At 38.5% G+C, this 17,284-nt stretch overlaps 1 protein-coding gene across 1 annotated transcript in view; it reads right to left on the bottom strand.

Moving 5' to 3' along the window:
- Positions 1–17,284, bottom strand: part of LOC131560618 (sodium channel protein type 1 subunit alpha) — an 88,509-nt gene that overhangs the window by 45,355 nt on the left and 25,870 nt on the right. Inside the window, exons 2-7 of the mRNA XM_058809464.1 lie at positions 16,841–17,156; positions 10,146–10,264; positions 6,214–6,303; positions 5,297–5,425; positions 4,496–4,587; positions 3,306–3,578 (exon numbers count right to left, since the gene is read on the bottom strand). Coding sequence (XP_058665447.1) covers positions 3,306–3,578; positions 4,496–4,587; positions 5,297–5,425; positions 6,214–6,303; positions 10,146–10,264; positions 16,841–17,104 — 967 coding nt within the window. The 5' untranslated portion in view covers positions 17,105–17,156. The remainder of the gene's footprint in view (positions 1–3,305; positions 3,579–4,495; positions 4,588–5,296; positions 5,426–6,213; positions 6,304–10,145; positions 10,265–16,840; positions 17,157–17,284) is intronic.

Here is a 17,284-nt window from a genome sequence, read left to right as displayed (position 1 = left end):
GAATCCAAAATATTGCCTCAGGTTGTCTGTAAGGACAGGACAGGGACAGTGGTGATGTTCCTCTGAGCACCTCCCTAGCTCCAACACTTCTGAATCACAGCAGCCTCAGGATCAAGGTGGCACCTTTTTTGGCTTCTTGACACCATTTAAACCTCATGTTGGATTTCTTTTCCATTTAACTGTCCTGTTAGATTCCCTTAAAATGATATCCTTTGAAAATGAGTGCAGCTGAGTTTCAGCTTGATTCTGCCTGTGCTGCCCAGGCCAGGCTACTACAGGCACTAAGGAATTCTGAGTCTGAGGAGGTGTCACAAGCTGCTGGCTCAGCACATATTGATTTGCTGCAGAAGGGAAACAGTACCTGGGCCAGCCTCATCACTCCTTCCTGTGAGCAAAATTCACCATTTGGAAAAAGGAGTCTTTAAGCTGTAAGTAGACCTTGTTCTAACACTTTGCAAAGAACTCATTTTCAATGTCTAATGATGTATCCACATCTCACAGGGAACAATCCCCTGTGCTGTGCCAGTTGCACAGCCCTGTGTGTGGCTGCTGTCGCTCTGGGCTGGTGTGCATTGCAGAGCTGTAAACAGAAAGCTGACAGGATGCTGGACACAGCTGACCCTTAGGAAGCAAATTTTATTCTGCCTTATGTCAGCTAATCATGATTAAAACATGCTGGAACGTAGCAGCTTGTTGGGAAGAATTCAAACCTGCCTTGACGTGGTTTAAATGGAGCAGCCAGTCCTGATCAGCACTGCAGCAGCTGAGCTGAACTGCTGCAGCAGCTCTGCATCCAGGTTCTGTGCTTCAGACAAGATGTGCCCTGCAAGGCTGCTGCTCCTGCCAGCTCCACAGAAACCAGAGCCACAAAGGCTTTCTCTGAGTGCTCTGATACACTTGGGCAAGTGCTCAAAATATTATCACAATAGGAAAATTTTTATAACACACAAGCTGAGCAGTATAAGCATGTAAACCAAAGCGGAGTGAAAAATCCCTCATTACAGTTTGGCTCCTGTTTAATTGGTTGGGAAATGGGAAAAGCTCCCTGGTAGGTGAGCACCTAACTTAAAGCAAGATTAAAGCTGTTTGAGTAAGCATAGGGTATAATATGAGAAAAACAGAGAATAAGTGTTATTTCGTGAAATAGATTGTGAGATGCTTTTTCTCAGAAAAAAAAATTGCTTCTGGAAAGAAACCTCAGCTTATCTGGAGCTAAGTTTATCAGAATTCTTACCCTGGAAAAAGAAAAAGGGGGGCAGGGCAAGAAAGTGCCTGACTCATTAATGACAGGAATGCTTATGTAAAGACCCTCTAAATGGTGTCTCCAAAAATGAGCTCACTGGTAAAACTGGGGCTTACATGCCTTTTTCTGCATAGTATACACAAATAATGGCATCATAACTTCCACAATTCCTACAAAAGATACTGCCATTGCACTGCTCTGAACTGCAGGTGAAGAACAGCTTATTGCCCTGTGAAGCAGCTGCTTTTTGCATCCTATCTGCCCACTCACATGCAAAAAGAGAGCAGGAAGTTGTGAGAAGATAATTTTTCTCTTTGAAACTGCTGGTAAGCAAGGACAACCTTATTAAATTCATAATAAGACTTGTAATTTAATTATAAATTTCATAATACATATGAAATTCTGTAAATATACCAGAGGCAGATGCAGTCATTCAATAAAGTACTTCCTGGAACAAATTCAATTGAGCTTTATTTTCAGGGGGCTTCAAGTCTTCTTTAAATCAAATGAAATCAGAACTTAAGTTTATAAATTCTTTGTTAAAAAGTCAGGAAATTAAGTTTGGCCTCGAAGTCTAGGCCTTCATTAGGAGACTGCTTAGACTGTCATACCCCATAGCATGGGATCTCCATGAATTCACATGTTCAAGTAAATTGAGTTTCACAGAAAGATTGGTTTAAGAAATTCAAATTACAATCCATCATAGTCATTGATTAGCTGTGTGATCACAGTTAGAAGCTGTCTCACTTCTATTCAAAATTTGTCTAGCTTTGACTTGCAGCTGTTGAACCTGTTATATCTCTGCCTGCTAGATCAAAGATATGTCTACGATGAAAATTCTGTTCCCCATGGATTTTTTTTTAACTGTGATCAAATCACCCCTTAAACCTTCTCTTTGATATGCTAAGTAGGCTGAGCTCCTGGTCTATCTTGGTATAAAGCATGTTTTCCAACCCTTTAATCATTCTGCTCTTTTTTGAACTTCCTCCATTTTTTTCAACTTTCTATCTAAATTGAACTTTATATAGTATTCCAGTAGCAACTGCAGTAATGCTAAATACAGGGGTAATTCTGTCTTCCTGGTCAATAATTTATTTATGTGAACAGGATATTATTTAGCTTTTTGGCTGCAGACTTTTAGCCTTAATTAGTCAGTCCTGGCTGCCCTGGAGTGCCTTAGGTGCCTCAGCCTCTATATTGTTCCAATTGCACTTTTCTATCCTACCTTTCAGTTTCTCTGCAGCCTTACAAATAAGCTGCTGTGGCAGTGTTTTCCAGAGCCTCTGTAGCACTATTTCTCCTGTGTCCTCATGTTGTTCTTCATGTCACTTTTATTCTCTTGACATGACACTTGCAAACACACTACTACCACAGCAGGTGCTCACAGGAAGGAATTGTCTCTGGTGTGAGATTCATCTCTTTTTCTCCTCCTTTTTTCTATTCTTTGCTTGTGGCTTTATATTAAGTGACCTAATAATATGAATGTACAAGCTTAAAAACCAGGCAGCCGTGCAGCACCCACTCTGATCAAAGGGCACTCCAATTAGTGCTAATAGCACTGTAAGAAGGAGCAAGCTGTAGGGAAATTGAGGAGATGATAATAAAAATCACAGAGGTGCTGTGGGAAAAGTGTTGTGGTCACTGCTGCACTGGAAAGGATACCCAAGTGAGGAGACTCACCTGGAGACCCCAAGACTTCTCTTTGCAGCTGGTCTCTGTAATACCTTTTCCTTTTCTATCTCTCCCCTTTAGTTCTTAATTTACATCTACAGTCTCTACAAACCTGTCTCACGACATGAACTGTGAGCGTTGAATTTTAAGACTTTTCTGTCTCAGGGGAGATGAGAATTTGGCAGCTGGAGTTGACAAAAAGAGCTATTCCAAGTAGCAAGACCATGTTCCTTGCTCCCTCTTCCCTGCAGGCCTTTAGAGCAGACGTATGAGAGAGAAAATATTCCTCTGACTCTGTCTTAACAAAATGTATTGTTTCTTCCCCTCCTTCCTTCTAAGAACTGGGTCAGCCACAAACCACTTCAGTGAGAATTCTGCAGACAATACTTACTTTCATCTTCAATGTACCCCTTCCAGTCAAACGGAGCCACTGTTGAATTAAGCAATGTACCATTTTCACCTATGGTGCTGTTTATCTGGGAAGTAATATTTGTTTCCAAAGTAAAATTTTCTGGAGGCCACTGCAGGCATTTATTCCTCAGGTTGCCCATGAACAGCTGCAGCCCTATCAGTGCAAATACACTCAGACAAAACACAGTCAGGATCATCACATCCGAGAGCTTCTTCACAGACTGAATCAGGGCTCCTACAATCGTCTTCAGACCTGCAAATGGAAAGGAGTTTTTATTCTGATGTTGGAAACTTTTTCAAAGCACAAAATTTAAAATGTCTCCCAGAAAAGTATAGATTTCATGCAGAAGCCCAAATACATGATTGTAATGTCTGTGAAACAACATTTTTGTGAGGAGCTTTTTCACTTGTGAAAATGAATAAACAGCTGAAATTTATGTCCACTTGAAACTGTGAATGGAATGAGTTGCATATATTTCAAAACAACTTGTTTCAATGATAAAACAAGCAATTTATTTTTTATTCATGCTGTACACTGATCTCACGTAAACATCTTCTTTCTTTTCATTTTTCAATACGTCTTGCTCCAAACCTTTACTACTATCAGTTTTATAACATACTAGATTTAGAAGACAGTAGTAAAAAGCCTGTTCAACAATAAATAGGATTCAAATTTAATGCTATAAAACTGGAAATGGTTTGGAAAATTGTAGCTTTTTAAGATAATAAATCCCCCATGCAACACCCATGCTATTCTTTATTATCTTATTCCTTCATCTTCTTTGTAAGTCAGCATTTCAAACAGTTTTATTTTTCAGACACAGATATTCACAAAAAATACCACATAACATCATGTAGGTAGGATACACATGGGTAAGAAAACTTTAGGGTTACTACTACTCATTGAATGTGGAGAAGAAAGCTTGACGTCATACAATGCAAACCACACACACTGTGTACTGCAATGTCTCATGCAAGAATCTGTTAAACTCAAAGGCTGATTTCAAAAGGAAAGTGCTCATTTTCAAAAGCAATGAATCAGAGATTTCAGTGAATCCTGATATCTTCTGATTCCTGCTTTTTTTGTAGAAAGAAATAAGACATATTTAAAAAATATGAATTCTGTTTCATTGAATTAAAGTCAGCCTCAGTGTTTAACCTCGCTCTCACCTGGAATGACTGATATTGTTTTCAAAGCTCGGAGAACTCTGAATGTTCTCAACGCTGAGACATTGCCCAGGTCCACAAACTCTGTCACATATCTGTAATAGGGGAGTTCACACACAAACACAATGACAGGATAAAAAGGAACAGTTGGGAGGTAAAAGGGGCCTAACACCTTACACCAGTTACTTCTTACCTGGAATTACAGAAATAGTTTTCAAAGCTCTCAATACTCTGAAAGTTCGAAGAGCTGAAACATTGCCTAGGTTTACAAATTCTGTTACATACCTGTAGGATTAAATCACAGTTATTCAGAATTTAGGCAGAGTTTATGCTACTTACTTGGGTCTTTCATCAAGACCGCTTTGGCGTTTTTAGCAAAAACTTAAACAGCAACAGTCAGAGGTTTACCTTTCACTGCAGTTTGCCTTGCATTAATATACTTTCAGAGCCTTCAGCTAAATTAAATGTCTCTGAAGTGAATCGCACTGATTTTACTTTGAAAGCCTAAAATTTATCTAGACTAGATTGGTAAGTTTGGAGAATGAAGTCAAAGGGAAGCTCCTTTTCTGCTCAGAAAAAAAAAAAAGCAGGACATGAAATTAGCCTCTCTAATACTAGCTGTGCTAATGGCTTCTGCAGTATTTATGTTAACATCAAAATACACATTTTTGAAAGTGAAAATTGTTTTAGACAAAAATAAGTCCATAAAGGAATTTCCATTTAACAAAATTGGTATGTATTGATACTAATTTCATGCCCTTTTGCCCTTCTCTTTCCAAGAAAAAGCAAAAAACAAGAACTTACGCAAAGGTAATGACAGTGAAATCAAGCCAGTTCCACGGATCGCGAAGAAAAGTAAAATCTTCTAAGCAAAATCCCCTTGCAATGATTTTTATTAGTGACTCAAATGTGTAAATGCCAGTGAAAGTATACCTGAAAAATATAAGAAAATTTAATCAAAATCAGTAGCAATATTTTACATTGGTATTATGACAGAAATGTGATGATCAAATGAGTTTTTTATTTCACAGGCAGATAAAAAAATACAGTAAATAAGCAATTTCTTCTGAAATGCATTATATTAATCGGAGAGACTTGTGTATTTTCATGCATTAGTTATGCTGTTGAAGTACAGCAGTCCTGATCTTGTACATAAATAAAAAGAAATAAATCCATCAAATAAATAACAGGATAAAACTTATAGGTGACATTCAGTTTAAAAGTATGCACTACTAGGTCATTAACTGTTAAGTGAGAAACCATGAGCATAAGTTACTGGATTCTGAGTCACCAACAAGTAAAACACCTGGTATTGGCTCTAAAGAGGGAAGGATGCAAGCTTGCACTGAATTCTCATTCTCACTTTAGTAATACCTTTTCTTGTATGCTGCTCTTAACGGACGTGAACATTGAAGTGCCCATGGTTCTCCAACTTATGCAATGGTGTAAGGAAGGGTAAAAACAATGGGTAGGTGCTAAAACATGGAGAAAACTAGTGGAATCTCAGTAGAATACTCTCTGTAAACTGTTTGCATGGTTTTTCTACCCAATTGTTCTACTAGAATGAGATTCAAATAATTATTCAACATTTGTGCATAGTTCAGAGAGGAAATACTCATAGTGCCTCATGACAGCTCCTGCTAGCACATCTTGCTCTGCAGTTACTGGGATGGTAACTCCTAGAGAAACAAAGATATTTATTGAAATAATTTGCAACTTACTCTACATTCTTTGTCCAGTCTGGAGGGTTACTCATGGTCATAAATACGCAGTTGGTCAAAATAGTGCACATGATAAGCATGCTGAATAATGTAGGTAGAGTTAAGGAAAACACAGTAGCTATTCACACAATATCACATCAGTCATGGCTTAGGTAGAGTAAAATACTGCCACTTACACAAAACTTTTAGGCTTTGGTAAACACCGACATACACTTTGCTTGACTTGTATTTTTCACTTTAGTACATTAGACTTTAATACTGGTCTCGATTTGTTGACACTGATGTTGCTTTGGTGGTGTCTTGATGTTTTCTTTTCAGCTGGTCCTGAAAGGAGATGGCCCTCACACCCTGGGAGTGACATGAGTTGAGCAACTGCCAAAACCAAAATAACTTGCAGGAATATGCAGTTTGCCTTTAGTACTTGGCATGACTGAATAAGTGGTAGTAGTCTTTCACTTCTACAGGCTTGGTACTAAAGAGCTGGCATATGCAAGGGGAAAAAAGTTTCCTCTGTTTACCCAGAGTCAAAACTGAGCTGAGTCAGTACCCAGCAAAGCCAGTCTGTTAAAAACACAGAATAAAACATAGAATAAAGTTTTTAATTGCTGAAGTGAGTGCATTCCATGTTTCCCTAACACCAGCTTAATGCTTCAATCAGTGAAACAGAAATCCACAGAGAGCTCAGAGATTAACATGAATAGTTTTCTAGTATTACTTTTGATCTCTCAAAATCCAGCAAAATCAGTGTATCTGTTTCTAATAATGCTATAACTTGAAAATGCTTCAATCATTGCATGAATTGCTTGAAAAGCACAGAAAACTGCTGAAGATTAGAATGGAATTAATTTTTATTTGATGTTCCAGCAAGGAACATTTAGGTATTCTGGGACTATGAAACCCAGACTAACAGCTCAGAGGGTCTGGTTCTAGGGAGGTGGAATAATCCACTTGGGCTTCATGCTATTCAATGCAATGTTCTCTGTCCACCAGATCACTGCCTTTTCAGACAGTGCAGTTCTTCCCTTTTTTGTGGCAATAACCTCAATTCAAGCATTTGGAAATACTGAAGTAACAAAACTAGACAAAAACCTGTCTCAAAATGGCCACATGATGGCAGCAAAAAATAAGCGCTGTTACACATTTAGACCAAATGGTTAACTTATTTTTCCTCTAATCATCTCTCTAAATTATTTATTCCTTAAAACTCCTTGCATCACCATATCTGGCAAAGAAAAGTTTAAACTAAAGAAAGCTCTTTACAGAGAATCCATTTTGAATCCAAGTTGGAGATGCATGGCTGCAGTTTCAGTCACCTCATGAAAGAGTTAGAGAAGTGCAATGTGCTCTTAGGAGAGCTGAGGCTTTAGCCCTGTGCAGCGCGCTGTGTGCTTACAGCTCAGTGCCATGGTACCACTCACAACAAGGGCCACAGGTAGGTCCTTGCACATTGCTCTCTCTTTACAAAACCTGCCTCATCTGGGAGCCAAAAGTCACCAAAGTGCTGTTCCCTCTGAAAGGGAGCAGATGCTCCTTAAGGGCTAAAATACTTTGAAACACAGACTGACCATTTCTCTTATGGGAATCTCAAATGTAACTGACACATTCATTGTCTGTGCATCTCTCCTGTCCTATCCCACATTTTGAGTGATTGATTTACAAGCTCAATATTCCCTTAATTTACTATTTTTTATTCTATAACAATTCAACTATACTCATAGACAATAAAAAATTATCTATGATGACTTCTTCATGGATTTGTACTGCCTTTTCCCATGCAGAGGCACCACACAATCTCAAGCTGATCAATTACAGGAGCAGCTGAAATCTCTCATCAACTGTGTGGACTGATGGAAGATGAAACAATTGGGAAAAAACCAAATATTGCCAACTGGTTTCACAGATACTGTCTGGCAGTCAGGCCACACTGAGGAATACTGTAATTTAGGCTTCCAGAGCCTTGCACAGGAGCACTTACACATTTTCTCTAGAGCACCTCCCCAATTCTTTCTAATAGAAATCTCTAACACTCTGCAGCTCCAACCACTGCCACCTCCCTTTTTTTGGCTGCTCAACACTCTACTTATTCTCACCTTTTCATTCTTTTCTATTACTTGCCAAAGCCTGGCCATCTCCCATCACTCTTGTGCTGCCTCCTCAGCTCCATGTTCTACCTTAAGTCTAGTCAGGCAGGCAAAAGAGACGAGGGGAAAAAAAAAAAAAGCAGACTACCAGGAGATGAGATGAGTCAGCAGAGAGAAACTCATGCTGTTACCAGTTTCTGCATTCAGTAGTGGCAGTGAGAATGATTGCAGGGAAATCTGGGAGCACTGGAAAGAGACACACTCAGTTTCTCTGCAGGGCAGCAACATCTGCTCATGTGTCTGGGCACATGTGATCAGAGCACCCTGTACAGAGGTTCAGAGAATTTGGAGGACAGACAGGTGAAGGTTTTCTAACCAATGTGCTGGTTTCATTGTGCTCAACACTTGTCTTCAATCACTCTGGAAGTTAAAGGCATATTTCTGTTACAAAGGCCAAAATACCAAACACCTGCCACAAAATGTGGAGGAAATAGAGTTTCCCTATAAAAATCAGAGGATTATTAAAAATAATAATCAATTTCACCCCTCATTTTTTTTTGTGTAGGTAGCGAATCTTGTATAAACAGCTGAGATTTGATCTGTAAAAAGGAATGTATTTAATGGTTCTTAGTTAAAATGCTTTAATATTTGCAGTGTTTGTACTATAATGAATAATATTTAGAAAATAGAAAATTAGAGAACCTGCACATCTATTCCTAACTTTTAGATTAAATAAAACCAATCCTATGCCTATATCTAAGATAAAAATTGCTCCTGCAATTGTAAGAAGAAATCAGTCCATATACTGAAAGAAAACCTCTTAGTATGACAGAGTTAAATTACATGATCAGTTCATAGATGGAAGGAAAAATACTGAAATTACATATTGGCTATTGGAATTTCTTTTGTTCTTACTGTCATCAAGACCAGCTGGATACTCTTTAAAGACAATTAGCAGAAACTTAAAACCAAGACCAAACTCACAACCAATATGGCAGTGAAAAGCATTGCCCACAACTCAGCCAGGTGCAATGTTGAAAGGTATTTCAAACCAGTGTCATGTGAGGGGATGAGCATCCATTGGAGGCTGCAATCTGACAGAATTTGGCTCTGTTTTCTCACCATCACCACCACTGTGTCTGTAGGCCTCTGTCAGCTCCCTTAGCTACTGTTCCCAAATGCTCCCTAGCTCCTCTCCAGCCTGACACCTTCCCCTTCTCTCACACTGCTTTATCTTCCCAGGAGCTCAGAGAAAAAGGTGTTCTGAGCCAGCAACCATCAGCCTTGTTTCTTACTTCTTCCAAAGACTTAGAAAATTCTGCCAGCAGTCTCTCCTAATAAGGCTTCTGCCTTTCACTACTTGTTCAATGTTAAAAGTCTTACTGTCACACTGAAATTTTCAATTGATAACTACATTTCTCAGTCCTGAGGTTCTGCAAAAAAACCAACTGCACCAAAACATCACCCACTAGAAATTCCCATCATCCTGTTGGGACCATCAGGCAGCACTCCCCCATGTCAGTCTAAAACTTTACCTTGTGCACCATCCCATCAGTCATGGATCCCCAGTCTGTCCACCATCTGCATGTACAGATGCTTTGCAAACTGCCTGCAGGAATGCTGCCTGTGCTTTCTGGCAGTGCATTAAATTTGGCAGAGGCTTATGGTGCAGCTGGGAGGGTTTGGGAATGTGAGAACCAACGTGCACAAGCCAGGCTTCAGGCACACTGCTGCAGCAGACTGGAGAGCTGATCTTGAGGATGGCCCCAGAAGGACTCTGAACCTTTATTTATGATGAAATCATTATCTGTTTTCTTCATTTCATTTTGAGAAACCACTAAAAAAGGATATGAATGTACCAAAATTTTAATAGCTATTTTCCTAAGAGGGTTGAAGGGTGTTAAAATGTACAGGGCAGAGGTGGCACTGAATCGGAAGATTGCCTTCCCTTTATTCAATACTATAAAGGTCTGAAAAAGAGAAAGAAAAGACATTTTATCAGAGTTTATTCACTGTAGATTCTCATTTAAAAACTGTTGCAAGTAAGCAATCACCAAAATTGTAACTTTTTGAATAGATAATACAAAATCATTAATAATTTCTCAAATAAAAATTATTTCCAGTACTTACCTGATGAATGCAATAAATTCAATTCATTAATGTTTTTGTGTTGATTCTTCAACACGAACTCAATAAAGTAATATTCTTTCCATGTGTTTCTTGTAAATAAAGATGCGTAAATTATTAACTGAAATAGTAATTTTATTTATGTTTTCCCCAGAAAACTCTCCCTGTTTGAAATAGCACAAGCAGGGTGTGGTGGTGCATTTCACCCTACTTGTGGGCTTTATTTAGTCTTACTAACTAGAAATCCTTCTGGAAACTGGTTTATTAGACTATCCACTTGTTTAATTTTGGGGGTTTTGTGCTAAGGAGAGAGGGAAATAGCAGTAACATATACAGACATATTTAGGTAGGTCTCTGAGTACTGGAAATCTGAATATACCTTACTGGAGGAGAGCAAGAGACAATCTCAAATGATCCTTTTGCACAATTGTGGTTTCCAGCTGTGAAAATTTCCCAGAAAACACATTCTTTTAAAATTTAACTTTTAATATGTATAGAGCTAATCAAATTTAGAGAAACTTAGAGGCATTCAAGCCTTACTTCAGAGAATTTTAGAAGATTGTCTCAAAATGTCTCAAATAGATCCATGAGCCGAAGAGAAGCAGATGAGAGCAAACCCTGCAAACACTGCTGTGCTCCTCTGCAGGATATGATGGCTGCACCTGCACTAACACTACAGCACACAAAATGGGGGCTGTTGGGCTCTTTTGTGTCACTAAGGTGCTCTTCAACTGCAAGATCAATCAGAAGAGAATGAAAATCAGTGCAGAAGGAAGGAAGGTTCAGTAACTCAGATGAAATCTGCATCCAGCAAAAGGGACGATGCAAGAATAATAACCTAAATTCAAATGAAATTAAAGGAAAATTTCTAAAATGTCTTTTTTCATTTTTTGCTTTTTCCATTATCAGAATTGTATATTTTGCACATAAGCTATGAGAAAGCCTCCCTGATTTTTGTAAGTTGCTGATGAAATGAGGTGTAAGCTAGAATTCCAGTGGAAGTGTGGGCAAGGGTATGTTGGCTTCATCTGGTGTCCATGACATCAAGTATTGCTTCAAGACTGCAAGCAGTAAACTACATGACTGTTTCCAGGAAGGCTGGCAGACAGGGAATATGCCAAGGAGGGTCAGGGAGGACAATGCTTCAGTCTGCTGAGATTTGGAAAGTTTAGAATGCATGGACTGTGAAGTACAGATACAAATGTCTAGAAGCACACAGGAAGTGGAGAGAGATGTGGAGATGGGGCTTTACTGAATGCAGAGGAGAAGCAAGGATTAAACTGTGAGGAAAAGCTGCTCCAGTCCCAGTGGCTTCTTCCCTGAGCTGTTCCCCCATCACAGCTCTACACAGAACACCTTCTCCTACAAACCAACCCCCAGGAGTAAGGGACACTACCAGGCAGATTTTACTCTGTCTTGAGTACAAACTCAAGATGTGTAGGAATGTATCAGATATGTATATGATTTCCCACTTCTGCACAGAAATGGAGAAACTGCACGTGAAGCTGAGGACAGCCTGAGCTAATGTTTCCAAATTACACATCCAGTCTGGCCTCACAGGTACCAGCCTGCAGATGACCTGACCTTACATGAAGCTTCCATTTCAACTGCTGAAGCAACCAACCAGATGAATGACATTTTGGAACAGTGTTTTAAAGCCTCACACCCCAAGGGGGAAGGTGAATTTCCTCTGCCAGGTCTGTCCCCAGCCCCCAGGACTCACATCTCAGACGCCTCCAACTCATGCTCTTTTTTGTAGTTATGAGGTAGTTGACAAAATGCATTAAAAATGACACTTCCTACTAACTCTGTATTTAAGACTACTGTACCTTCATTTAGTCAACCTACATTTTTAAAAAAATCTTTGAACACAAGCATATTAAACATACATCTATTTTCTAACATGCCTTATGGAAAATAACAGCACGCTGGCACAGTTCCAGTTTCAGTTGGAAGCTGCTGCTATTTTAGCTGTTCTACTTTCTGCTGCCCTGCATAAGCTGAACCAACAAGACATAAATTCCCTACCTCAGTTTTAATTTTTCACTGAAAGCATCTTTCTGACTTGGGCTTTCGGAATGACTTTGTTGGTTCTCTAACTTCTAGTCTTAAATATGAATTAGAACTGTACTTTATTTCTGAAGGAGAATTTTCATTAAAAAGTACAGGTAAGAGCTGATATGTCCTATGTAAGCTCCCTGCTATGCCTGCTAAATCTCACTCCACTCAACCCAGATGAAAGCCAATGTGTAGGCAGTGTGGATGAACATGAAGAATTGTACCCGAAGCTGTCAGGACAAAGTAGACATACACTAAGAAAAGCTAGATAAATTCTAAATAAATTGTAACATGAATATCCTTTTATATTAAGGATTATGTATAGATTTCAGGCCTTATGTTTTACTCATTTTTATAAAGGCACAAAACTGACTCACACTCAAAGTGTTGGAGTGTGAATATAAATTCAGAGTTCCCTGAAAGCAAGTCCCTGATTTTCTGCTTTTGCATCCATTTCCTAAAACCCAATCCATCTTCTGCCATATTGAAATAAAGCCAGAAACGGAATTCTTAGCAGGGCAAAGGAGGAGGAGGAGGAGTGTTTTGAGAAGATGTAGCTAAGAGAGAAGAGTCAACACTGAATAAAGATAAGGTCTCTGAGTACCTCTTGGGATAAGGAGTTCCCAAAACCTTATTTCTCCTCTCCTTCCTCCTAGTTAGCTTTAAATGTAGTTTCTGGAAGGCTAGATTTAGTGCACTTTCTGCTACCCCACTGCATTTCCACCTACTGAAAGACAGGAGCAGATACAACACTGAGCTGGGTCCTCAGCGTCTCTGGAAAAGCTCCTTCAGCAGCTAGAATAGGACACTTATGGCATATGAGAAGTTTGCATTTCTTGGATTTGTGGTTATCTTTTGATAACTGCAAGTCCTTTTTTGCTTGGCTAGAACTTTTCACTTAAAAATATTTCACAACTATGAAAATATCCAAAATCACTAGTGCATTCAGCTTCACTGGTGTAATTATTGAAGCAATTACAAACAATCTTTTTGGGTTTTTTGCAGCCCAAGATTTATCTGGGAAACCCAGGAGTTAGTGATTTGATGAGATCAGGGACTGATATCGAATGCCAGGAGAAAAGGAGGCATCTTTGCTGACAGACATCATTCAGATCCTTCTGGCAAGAGGCAGGGCATAGAGTGCCAATAAACAATGTTATATCACTATCACAGCAGGAGGAAAGTGAAATTTTACCCACTTTAGTTCCACCAATTCTCTCCCTCCTCTTTAATGTAGCAGCCTAGGTTCAGAGGAAAAGAGCCAGCCCTGCAAGTGTGAAATCAAGTGGACCAGGCTTTGATTCATGCCCGCAGGTCAGCATCTTAGGGGATTCCAGCTGCTCTGTTCTCCACAGACAATGCAGTGAGCATCGCTGATCCTCTGTGATGGCAGCCTGAGCATGAGCACGCACTGTTGGACTGGGAACACACAGATTTGCACTCACACAGAGGCAGAACACAAAACATGAGTGAACTTCCTGTTCACTTTGAATCAATTTTGGATTTAAAAAAAAAAAAAAAAAAGACAAAAGACCATTGCAACCCTTTAGGATGCTAAATCTCACAGTTCTAAAGACCAGCATTATTGGCCAACACAGTCAGCAGCATTTCAGTATAATGAAATCATAAGTATAGGAGAACATTATTCTATTCTTTTACAATAAAATAATCATGTTGCAAGGGTACAGCTGCTGGCTTTCAGGCTACCTGTGATACAGTGTAAATCAAAAATACTATAAAGTGTGTGAACCTGCTGTAATGGGCTGTCCTACTGTCAAACAGCTGTTATCAATATTTTCGTTTTCCTTTCAACTTCAGATCAGCATTGAGTACAGATATGTCCTCTTTCATGGTAGGTTTTACATAGAAGCACACTCACAAAAACATAAAACTATTATACCTATTTGGGTTTTCTTCTCTTAAATTTTTTTTTATTTTAAATTTTCATCTCAAGCCTACCTCAGGCACAAATTAGGGCTCTCAAACCAGCTCAAAATATGTATTTTTTTCTGTCTTATTCTCTATTAAACTGCATGAAATCATGGCACACACAAACCTTTAGCTTAGAAAAAGCAGTCCCAATGGACCATAAAACACTCTAGATGATATTTAAACATTCACTGCATGAAAAATACAGTGATCTTGATCAATCTTGGTATAAAGAATAGGGGAAAAAAGAAAAAAGCAAGAGAGATGCAATATTTGCATATAAGGCAAATGATGGATGATTTAATTAATGACCCAAGTTTATAATAAAAATATTCCTAAAATTCCTATACAGCTTTTCCAAATAAACAGTGACCAGTGCTGTGAGCAACCATTTGAATTCTCTATTTGAAAGTTTGGAAGTCAAATTTTCATATAGTTTCTGTCAACAAATCAGCGATAGTTTATGCACAGATCTCAATAGAGCTCTGAGAAAAATAGTGGCATCTGGTAATCCTCTACACTTGCCCTAACCCTTTTTGCAAATAAGCCTTTTCCTTTATTCTGGTGTTTTTCATTAGATCCATGGCATTTTAGATAGATGCTTCACCAGGGAGAAACATAACATCTCTAATGATTGTGCAGCAGCTGTCCCACTGTCACTTTGGAGAGGGTGTGCTGATGGACTTCTTGGCTTAACAAGATGGAATTCAGAGAGGGGTAAAGAAGAAGCTGAAATGTTAAACATTACAGAGATAAATACATTGAGCATTCCTGAGCATCCTCCTAGGGATGTTTACTCCTGCTACAAGATTTCTCAAATTCTGAGACTTGCAGGAGCATCAACTGCAAGTAGTTTCAAAATACAAGTGAAACAAGACATAAGTATTTCCAGAATTCACATAGAGCTAGATAATAAAATTTAGAAAATAGATATTTTAAAGGAAAATGACAGGTGAAAATTTGAAATAGATGTTGATTTTCTGTCAGGAACGTCTATTTTCCTCTTACTGAAGGAAGAAAAAACAGAGAGAACTGAAGCAGTTGAGAAATTTTTGCCTTGTCTTAGACTGACAGGGCTGTTTCTATTTTTGTCCTGCAGAAGATTAGAGCACGAGCATAGAGAGAATGTGTGGACTTCAGCAGAAAGAGGAGAATCCCATAGGGGATGTGTTTGGACCATACATATTTAGTGTGCAAATAAAAAAGATTCTTCTTTTCAAATAGTACAGAAACTTGACTGAATATGCTCAGCTGTTTTCTCTCCATTTCTTGCAATTCTATCACAAGACCTGGCTGATTTAGTAAGTTTTTGTGAAAAGGGACTGAAAGGGTCTTCCATTCCCAAGGGCTTGAGAGGCATATCTATCATGTATCTGTTTTCACTGTCAGAAACATAAGAGAGATTGATTTGGCTATAAAGGTCCAGGATGAGCTGTGGGCAGGTAGGGATAAAATTATATGGCATACTGTATCATAAACAGACACAATTAGTGCAGAACTCTACAAGGCCTGCTTTTATAGAAACACATCTTTTATCTTCGTAAAAGTGGAACTGTGATTTAAAGATAAATCTTCATATGCTGTGAATGGCAGATAAAGGCTCTTGCAGAGGCACCAGATAATAGAGATAAAAATATTGTTCTTTCACTCAGTATTTTCTCTCTTGTCAAAATAGGACTCATAAATCACATGAAATTTAGCAAGCTGAGACACTTAGAAAACAGTAGTTTGTGAAAGTCAAAATAACTCGTATGTTAATATTGACAGTTTTTACAATCATAGAATCCAGTAATTAAATTATCACCCAATCTAACTATAGCTATAGAGCATGAACTTTTTCTGCTGCTTAAAGGCTGTGCAGCAGGACCATTCTGAAAGGATTCCAGGCCTGCCCAAGGCCAGTTTCACTAAAACTTTAAAATCAGTTTTTATACTTTTATTTTTACATCCACTGCTTATCTGTTTGTTTTCCTATTGATTCCATAAATTTCCTAAGCATTTGCTACCAAAGCAGATTTCTGCGAACAAAATGTTCTATGCATCAGTTCACACTGTCAGTTTTAAATCTGAAGAACCTTAGAGAATTTTGGTGTACTTTGTATGAATGTATGTTCATTTTAAGAAGCTCACAAAATATATATGTATTACATATCCACGTTTGCATAGGTGTTATATATTGCTTGTAACCTAAGATCCCATATTATGCTTCAACTTTGATGTAAGTGTTCCTTTGATATCAAGTCAGTTATCTCAAGGAAATAAATTTTGAGATAAATTAAAAGGAAAGGGTGAAAAGCTAGTAACCATTAAGGCAAATGGCTGAAAATTAACAAACTGATTTAACAAGCTCTATGATCCACTCCATAAAAACAAAACGAGCATGAAACACACTGCAAACACTGGCACATGAACAGCATTGATATTAGACTCACTTTTTTATTGATGTAATATGGGTCCATGTCTTCCAAGGGCTCAGACACCATTCCTGGAGGTATGTCACCATATATAAAGGGGAGTGTTTTTCCTGCCTCCAAGTCACTGTTTGGTTTTGGCCCATTTTCATCATCGTCTTTGCGATCTGGTTTGGGGTTCTTGGCTTTTTCTGCAGCAATGCGCTGTTCAATAGCTGCAAGAGACTCTCTAGTGAAGAATTGGAAGCTGTCTGGTCCTGGTGGTACAAGCACTGACTGCTCCATCTTTTCATCCTGCACATTTTAATTACCATTTATTCTTCTGCATAGGAAAATACTAAAAGAAAGCAGAAAATAAAATTCAAATAAACATGCTGAAATCACGAAGTAAGAAAGATGTAGTAGTTATTTCAAGTGCAATTGTTTTTGCTATGTTGAATTGTTAAAATACACAATTTGAAAATT

Source organism: Ammospiza caudacuta, chromosome 8, assembly GCF_027887145.1.
Source record: "Ammospiza caudacuta isolate bAmmCau1 chromosome 8, bAmmCau1.pri, whole genome shotgun sequence".
Classification (NCBI taxonomy): domain Eukaryota; kingdom Metazoa; phylum Chordata; class Aves; order Passeriformes; family Passerellidae; genus Ammospiza; species Ammospiza caudacuta.
The sequence above is the reverse complement of the archived record's forward strand: the minus strand, read 5'-3'. Positions and strand labels throughout refer to the sequence as shown.